The 8,455-nt window shown below is 49.4% G+C and overlaps 1 protein-coding gene across 1 annotated transcript; it reads left to right on the top strand.

Annotated features, from left to right (window-relative positions):
- The first annotated feature begins 2,342 nt into the window (after positions 1 to 2,342).
- On the top strand, positions 2,343 to 6,675 carry OVOL2 (ovo like zinc finger 2). The gene is made up of 2 exons (XM_035897081.1): positions 2,343 to 2,556; positions 6,365 to 6,675. The coding sequence occupies exons 1-2, from the start codon at positions 2,442 to 2,444 to the stop codon at positions 6,673 to 6,675; spliced, it is 426 nt and encodes a 141-aa protein (XP_035752974.1). The 5' UTR covers positions 2,343 to 2,441.
- Positions 6,676 to 8,455: the final 1,780 nt, after the last annotated feature.

The raw sequence follows: 8,455 nt of genomic DNA, 5'->3' as shown, positions 1-8,455 counted from the left end.
CCCAGCCCGCCCCCGGCGACCTGGGCACGGCCGGGGGGATGCTGCTGGACCTGGCCGTCAAGCGCCCTGTGGTCCGGTCGAAAATCAAGGTAACCGCCCGCACCTCTGCTTCTCCTCCCCGGTGATGCGGTGACCCCGCTTGGAGGGCAGGGTCCGGCTGCCGGCCAGGGACGCCGGGTGACAGGGGTCCCGGGGGCGCTCTCTGCCAGAGATGGCAGCACCCGTCCCACACACCAAGATGGAGGCCCGCCAGAGCAGCCGGCCGTTGGACGGCAGCAGCAAGGCAAGCCTTGCAAGCGATGCACCGTAATCTTCCAGTGCCCTTTGCCTTCCCTTATCCCCGCCTGGGACACGCTGCCCCTGACCTGCTTGGCTCGGGTCCCGCAGGAGCTCTGAACCCGGCCAGGAAGGACCAGCCCTGGCAGCGAGGAGTCGTGCCCCATGGTGCATGGGTGGATCTCGTTCCTTAACGTGGGGCTTCCTTAAAAGGCTGCCTTCTAGGCTGTAGTCAAGCCCTCGCCAAGGGGGGCCTCGGTGAACCTTCCCGACACCCTCCTTCCCCTCTTCACTTGCCGAGATAGCAGCTAGGGAAAGGTCCTCCTCCCAAGCTGTGAAAGGCCATTGCCACCTTGAGGTGGACCTGCAGGCTTGGGTGAAATGAAGCAATTATCTGTCCATTAGCCTCACTGAAGAGCCTCTCTGCTGCGCGGGCAGGGGCTCCTGCTGACGGGGTGTCCCCTGGGCAGAGCCTGCAGGACAGAGCCGTGATTTCAGTCCCCAGGCTGAGAAGACGAATCGCTCACTGGCTTCTCGTGATACTGGGGAACCCAAGACCAAGCTCCTGAAAGCGGGGTGGTGATGCAAGTGGGGCAGGAGGACCAGGTCCATCTCTGAACATCCAGGGTTCCCCTTAGCAGATGTGGAGCCAGGCCACCCCAGTGCTAGGAAGGAGGAGATGTGTTTACCGGTGGCTACTTAACACCTCATTAAACCCTGGCTGTTGCTTTGCCGGATGGAGCAGTAAAAATTCCCACTGTCTCTGCTGGGATGACAGCCTTTCGGGCACCACATTATTAATCTCATGATTAACGCTAGGTTTTCACCCTCCGTACATGCGGCCGCACGGGGTGGAGTCCTACCTGTTGCCCAACAGATACTTCCCAGCCGGCTCCCCCTCTAGTTTCACACCTCATGGTTTCGCAGCTGCCTTTTTTTTCCATCTTTCTTTACAATTTCAGGTAGTGTTGCTTCAGTAGTAAGAGAAGGAGGAGGATGGGAAAAATAAGTGGCTCTTCAGGAAAAAAGAAACCCCAAGTATATTCCTCTCTTTATGAAGAGCTTGCTCTGCTGCTGCTTGACTTTAACCTACTTTGTATAATTTAACCTGGGCTATTAGCAACAGTCACAGCGAAACCTCGTTTTGGCAGAGTTGGGTTTGCCCAGTGTGCCACAGAAACTCCCCAAAAGCACCACGAGAGCCGATGGACGTGTGTGTGCGGTGCTGCCCGCTCCGCCAGCTTTCCCTGGCCGGAGCGGCTAGTGGCGAGCACGCCTGCTCCCCCATGAATAATTAAACTAACAGCGACGTATTTGCATCTTCCAGACAGTAAGCCTTCCCTCCGAGGAGCGCTCTCCCAAGAGCTGAATCATCAGTGTCTCCCTTAGTCAAGTTAGGTCATGGTGTTGGCGCAATATTTTTGGTGTTAGGAGCGGGAATGAGGAGACTAACCCCTAATGACACCCTGCCGTTAATTAACGAACCAGGGAGACCAACGGGAGCAGATTAGTGCCATTGTTTTGGTCTCTGCTGAGTCAGCGCAATGTGCCTTGGTTTATCTTGCCAAACCTACCTTTTTTTACACCCCTGGCTGGTTTTTGAGGGACCCATAGCAGCTGGAAGTGTGATTAGCGAAGGCACCGCATGGGTATGACTTTCTCATGCCAGGGAGGGTCTCCTGCCTCTGGCCAGGAGAGTCTGAGTGCTGGAGCAAAGACACGCATGGCCCCATGGAGAGGTGCTCGTAGCCTAGATCTGCCTGCTTATGGGTGTAGCTGGATGAGGCTCTCTGCCTCTGAAAGACATATCCAGCACACAGGCTTTGGTTTAACTCCCAAAGCCAAGCCAGCCAGCATCGCATCGGCCCCAAACCGTGCACGTTAAGTCACCCGCTTGACTGCAAGGGAAGCGTGAAGGTTTCACCCAGCAAGAATCTCCTGAATGCTTTCACTTTTCATTTTGAACGTATCCCAAGAACTTTTTAATGTGACAATAAGCCATCCCACCTTATTTTTTTATTTTTTTTTTTGTTTTCTGTTGGCCTTTGTCATCCCCATGCCTACTCACCCTGTCCTCTTCCATTCCGTAGTTCACCACCGGCACCTGTAACGATGCTACGGTGCATAGCTGCGAGCTGTGTGGCAAAGGCTTTCGCCTGCAGCGGATGCTCAACCGTCACATCAAGTGCCACAGCCAGGTGAAGAGACACTTGTGCACCTTCTGTGGAAAAGGCTTCAACGACACCTTTGATCTGAAAAGACATGTCCGGACCCATACCGGTAAGAACGCATTCCCCGGGGGCTTGCAGAGGGCTCTGGGCAGCGGGAGGTGGGAGAAGGGGTGAGATGGGACACGGGCAGGGGGTGAGGGTAACCCATCAAGACAGTAATACAAAATCCAGGTAACCAACAGTTGCAAAAAACAGCGGGGATGTGGTAGAGGAAAGGGAAAAACGCGAGTGTGGGCAGATAAAAGCCCTGGGACTAATGAAATCTGAGAAGAACTAGTGAAATCCGTGTGAAGCAGCGTGGGTGCATGAGCTGCCATCCAGGCCTGGCGTAGATGTGCACGTGTGCTGCTGTGCCTGGGTCAGCGAAACCGGGGTAACCCACCCGGGGTAACCCAGCCGGGGTAACTCACCGCGCGCTATTGCCAGCCCAGCACGTACCGGTGAGCGCCGGCGGGCCGTGGATGAAAATGCTTTGCCCTCTAGAGGCAATGAGCAGCAGTTTCTTCGGTTTTTTGAGAACCTTCCCTGCTGGCCATCCCACGGGATGGGGTTATGGCTTGATTTTTGCACCATCTGGAGAAAACAGAGTGTGGTTCGTGCTGTGCCTCCAGCTTCTTTAGGGAAACTAGGCAACACCTCTGACTTCTGCTAGCCACGCACGCTGCATCCCCGCCTGCTTTGGGCTACCAGCTCCCCCAGCCCCCTTTCGGAGCCATTCCCCTCTGCACGCCCAGCCATCCAGATCAGTTTGGCCACTGGCCTGAACTGTCTCTACTCACTTGTCATGCTGGTCACAGCATGGGCTGAAAATCAGGGGCAGTGGGTTGAAAATCTCCCAACAGCAGTTCCTGCTCTGGATTGAGGGGAGGTAAAAGAGTTGCCTCTGACCTGGGCTAGTTTCCCTCCTCCCTGCCTGCATCTACACCAGGTGTACAGGCATAACTGAGGATGCTGTGATTTAAGCCCACGATGGCACTGGAAGAAAGAAAAATTGTCCCTTTCCTTCTCTGCTCACTCTTGCTCCCCAGTTGCCCCCCCGGGCTGGAGGGATGCACTGTCCGTGGTCGCTCTGCAGTGGGGCTGGGTCGGTTCCTGAGCCCACTCCAAACAGCAGGGGTTCTGTTCCTTTGAATTGCACTGGTTGCCTCAAACCCAGCTTACTGGTCACAGAACCAGTGCTTGTCCTAACCTGGAGCAGGGAGAAGGCTGCCTTTTTGTTTCTCTTTCATCTTTTTCTTAGTGGAAGCGATGGCTTACATACCTATCAACCCTGTCCTCACCAAGCAGGGCACTTGCTGGCAGGCTGAGCTGGCTGTGCTCAGGAGGTTTTGGATCCACCACATGTCCCGGGCACCTTCTGTCTTTCCACATCTGCGTTACCTACGGGACCTGCCAATTATTTGGGCTCGCTCTGCAATGTCCCTTTTTTGGCTTAGGCACCATTAACCAGGCGCGCTGCTAAGAGGTGACGCAAGTACATTGGTGGGCGGGAGTTGTTCCTTAGCACAAGAGCTCACGAAGACAATGCTGCCTGTTTCGATGGGAAAGCACTGGCCACAGCCAGCGTTTTGGACTGTTTGGGTTTGTTTGCAAAGCTGTCATGTGGAAAGGAAAGCTGCTGGCTGCAAGCGGGGAGCTGCCGCTGGGGCATGGCTGAAGCGTGGAGTTGGTGCTTCTGAACGCAGTGATTTGTCAACCCGTCCCCTCATCCTTTGAGATTCAGAAACTAAATCCAAGAGGGTCTCTGTTCAGAAGCTAAAAATACACATGTGCTGTGGCAGGTAGGGTTGAACTCGCTATGCAGGAGTAGAGAGAATTTCGCAAAACTCTAGAAGGGAGGAAAGATCTTTGTACTGGACGGGAGTGAAAAACCACTGCTCTGGAAATGTGAATCTTGTGGTTAGATCATCCCCAAATTTACTATAAGAAATCTGGCGCCACCGTTTCTCCTCTCTAGCATAAAGCCAGGATGAGCACTCGCATGTATTGTGTTTGCCTGGTGCCTTGGGTCATGGGGGCCATGAAGGCTGGCTGCAGCAAGGGTACTGATAGCATTTTGGCGTGTGTCTTTTCCAGGCTGAAACACAGCTTCTCTGAAAGCGGTGGCCTTTTTTATGTCCAGTATGATTGCTGTTCAGTAAAGCTGGGCTATATTTGAATGCTAAAAAGAAGACAAATAAGCTGGAAGTGGTAGCGTTGGCTTTATTTTGTAGCTATGGGTGCTCATCTACATGTGCTTTACTGAATTTCAGTGTTCCAGTGGAAAACGCCATGCAGTGTTTGTAACCAGATTCTGCAACAGTAGGGTAGCGTCAGAGTGAAAGCCAGACATCCCAGCCTAGCTTCACAGCATAAGGAGGCTTAAACATTAAAAAGTAACTAATATACACATTAATATCAAATTTTAAGATGACTCCTAAGTAAAGAAGAGGTTGCCACAGCCCTGATGGGCTGTGCCATCCTGGCACTAGCCTGCTTGTGCTTGTGCTCATACCCGTGGAGCGCTGTTGGCATCAGAAACCAAGGATGGTGAAGGTTTAAATCGCCTTCCGATGAGCACAGAATGGCACCCAAAATACTGTTTGTAAAAGGTACATTTTTGCGTGTGAATTCTCATGAAGATTTGGAGTTTCTTTCCAATTGCAGTTTAATGTAACTGAAGCAGTCTCAGAGTGGGTAGGTGTTAGGAAACTTCAGTCTTGATAGTTTAAGCCAGTGCACTGGGATAACCTCCTTTTACAAGACTTGCAAAAATGCAGTCAAGAGGCTGCTTATGGGAACTTGTGGTCAGTTTGGATTTCTGGCAGAAAGATCAGCAGCCGAGAGATTAACTTAATGCAAGCTGATTAGAGAGTCACAACTGTCTGCATGAACATGTGTGCTTTACCCGTTTTTGCTTGGCTAATACTCACCATAGGGCCAGTCTTCCACACACTCGCGTTTCACCTTTCCTTGGGAAGAGAGAGGGGTTTAGGTAACTCCTTGCATCAGTTTTAAGGCTGGTCTTTGCTTGAAAACTTACTGAGACAGTCTAGTAAGTAAAATCACAACTTTTTAAGGTTTTTTTTTCAAGTGTCTATAAACCCTCAGCTATTTGTCATTCAAGTACTGGGAGGTTGTGATGGTTAAACCAGTGCTGATTGGGGGTAAAATGGGTAAGTTTTACAGCTCAGTATTTTTATGATGTTGGTTGTCTGTACTGAAGGAAACTGCTCGGGCATTCAAATCACAAAGCCAGGCCCTTCTCCCTCCTCTGGAGCCACACATACCTATTTCTTTCATCTTAATGCACTTCTCTTCTAGAACCTCAGCTTGTAGTCTCAGTCACCACATCTATATTCTGTGAAAACGCTCTCACTCGTTTGAAGTCCTGTGATCGCTGTACGTTCACCTTGGGCTGCCGTTCACCAAAGCCTCACTAAGCTTTGCTCACTGAAAGAGAAAAATTAACATCTTGCTCAGATAGAACATTTTGTGTTCAAAATGAAAGGTTAGCTGAAACCCATAGTTTTACCTAATCACAGGACTTCAAAAAGTCCTAAAGGAGTTGGTCTTGCAGGAGTTGGTAACGGCTGCTTCTTTAGGACCAAAGCGCCGATGAGCGCCTGTTATCCTCAGCATCTGCCTACGTCTTCTCGAAACGTTTCTAGGTTTTCTATGTATCAACCCATTACTGAAAATTTTAGCCTGAAAGTAAGGTTTTTTTATTTAGACAGTTGGTTCTTGGGGCTATGAGCTTGCTACTTCTGGGTATTCGCTCAATAGCTGATAGGCCAGAACCTTGCTCTTAGCCGGTTCCTTACTCGTCCGTAAGAGACGCAAACCAGAACGGTAATCGCTGTCTTTTAACGTTGTAGGAATTCGTCCTTACAAATGTGAGGTTTGCAACAAAGCCTTCACCCAGCGCTGTTCCCTGGAGTCCCATCTTAAGAAGATTCATGGCGTGCAGCAGCAATACGCCTACAAACAGAGGCGAGATAAACTTTACGTGTGCGAAGACTGCGGCTACACGGGCCCCACGCAGGAGGACCTGTACCTGCATGTTAGTAACGTTCACCCCGGAAGCGCTTTCCTGAAAAAAACCTCAAAAAAACTTGCAGCGGTTTTGCAAAACAAACTGAGCCCTGTCCTGCAGAGGAACTCCAAAGATGACGACAAAGATGAGTAACACGGTGGATTACAGTGGTCTAAAGGAATGAAGTTTACATGTAGGACTATATATATATATATTATTTTTTTAAAAACAATTTTTAAATAATTCCCTGAAATGAAAGGGATGCTTTTGTTAACGGGACTCTCTTGATGTTGGTAGAACCTCAACTTGAAAGACATATTCCCATCTACGACGCAAACATCAGACTTTTCTATCTGGCCAAAAAAAAAAAAAAAAAACCAAAAAAAAGGAAAGCCTGGAAGAGGCCATCACCTCTGGGACGGAGTATTTACTGAACCGACACCCAGGCAACCTGTCTTCTCTTTCAGCTCTACCACACGTCCGAGCGGCCACTGACAAATAAGCTCACCTTTCCCCCGTGTATTTTGTATAGATAATAACCGTTACCTCCCGAACGAATTACTTCTGAGAGGTTTGGGTGAAAAGTGCCATGTAAGAGCAGCTACTCGTACATCGTTCTATGCAAAATTAATTAAAATGGTCTTAAGAACAGGAGAACACTGCAGCAGTAAATAAGATAAAACGTGCAAATAACCTTAACTCTGCCCCCTGTGCAGCCAACCAACGATTTATGGAAGCGTGATCCAAGGTGAACTGAAACTTTTTTAAGGGATACCAAACTTTTTCCTCCCAACCATTCTTTGCTGGCAAGTGGCATTACTCCAGGGCAGGCTTATGGTCGTGTTTTAGGTACTTTAAGCTGTGAACTTATTTTATCACATTTAGATTTAAGTGTAACCTTAACTCTGATGTTCCTGGACTTGTCATGCTCACTTTGGGGATTATTACCAAGCCCTTTCAACATACAGCAATACCAACCCGAAACCCCAAAGAAAAGACTTTAATGACTTGAAGATATGTGTTTTTCTGTCACGATGAAATGCAGTTGTGTGTGTATTTTATGGTGCGTGTGCGTGTGTGTTAATTAAGGGATTTTTTTTTTTTCTTTTTAATGCTCAAGTGCCTGTTCACTAATATGACAGGACAGTGCCACGCAGCAAGAGGGAGACTTAGCCCGTCTCTGCCTCGTGAGATCAATGCAAAACCGTAGGCGCGAATCTGGCCTCTCATCTGTAACCACTGTCAGTTCAGAAGGCTCCCCGCGAGACTGATGCTACGAGGGAAGGATGAGGGACTGGTACTATGACTCTGTGCATTTAGGACTCCCCTTGTTCCTGCTCTAGCTCTTGTTGACCCTGGACAACCAAGAGGGTAGCCTGCAGGGACTATTGAGTGTGAATTTAGGGATTTAAGAAAAAATAAAGGGAGAGGGATGCCCATGTAACTCATGTTGCTGAAACTGCCTGACACTTTAAGACTCTTCAGAAGCTGCTGCAGAATTTACTGGGCACTTGGGTGCCCGTACTAGGAGCGACAGGGCGGGGTGGCAACTTCCTCAGCAACCACAAATACTCTGGTCCAAGTGCATGTTATTCATCTGTCTCTCAACTTAATGGACACAGACACTAAAAAGGTTTTACATCAATTTAAATGCTTAACAATTAATGGATCTCATTTGTAAATTCCAAAAATCCATTTTGTGCTCAAAATAAAGCTGTGCAGTTGGGGAGGGTACGCTGTATTCTGTATTTGTTGAAACAACAGCTAAAAAGTAGCCCGCCTAAAATACAGTCGTAGCCAGGGCCTTCGTAGTCATTACTACTGAAAATGACAGATGCTGAGCGTCCCTGCAAGAACAGTAAAAATCTTCCCCATTTGCCTCAGTTTTGTACAGGCCTCTGCTTGGGTTTTTGTGGGGAAAAGCTTCTAGGGG

This window comes from Egretta garzetta, unplaced genomic scaffold (assembly GCF_000687185.1).
Source record: "Egretta garzetta isolate BGI_Z169 unplaced genomic scaffold, ASM68718v1 scaffold17, whole genome shotgun sequence".
Lineage (NCBI taxonomy): Eukaryota > Metazoa > Chordata > Aves > Pelecaniformes > Ardeidae > Egretta > Egretta garzetta.
The sequence above is the reverse complement of the archived record's forward strand: the minus strand, read 5'-3'. Positions and strand labels throughout refer to the sequence as shown.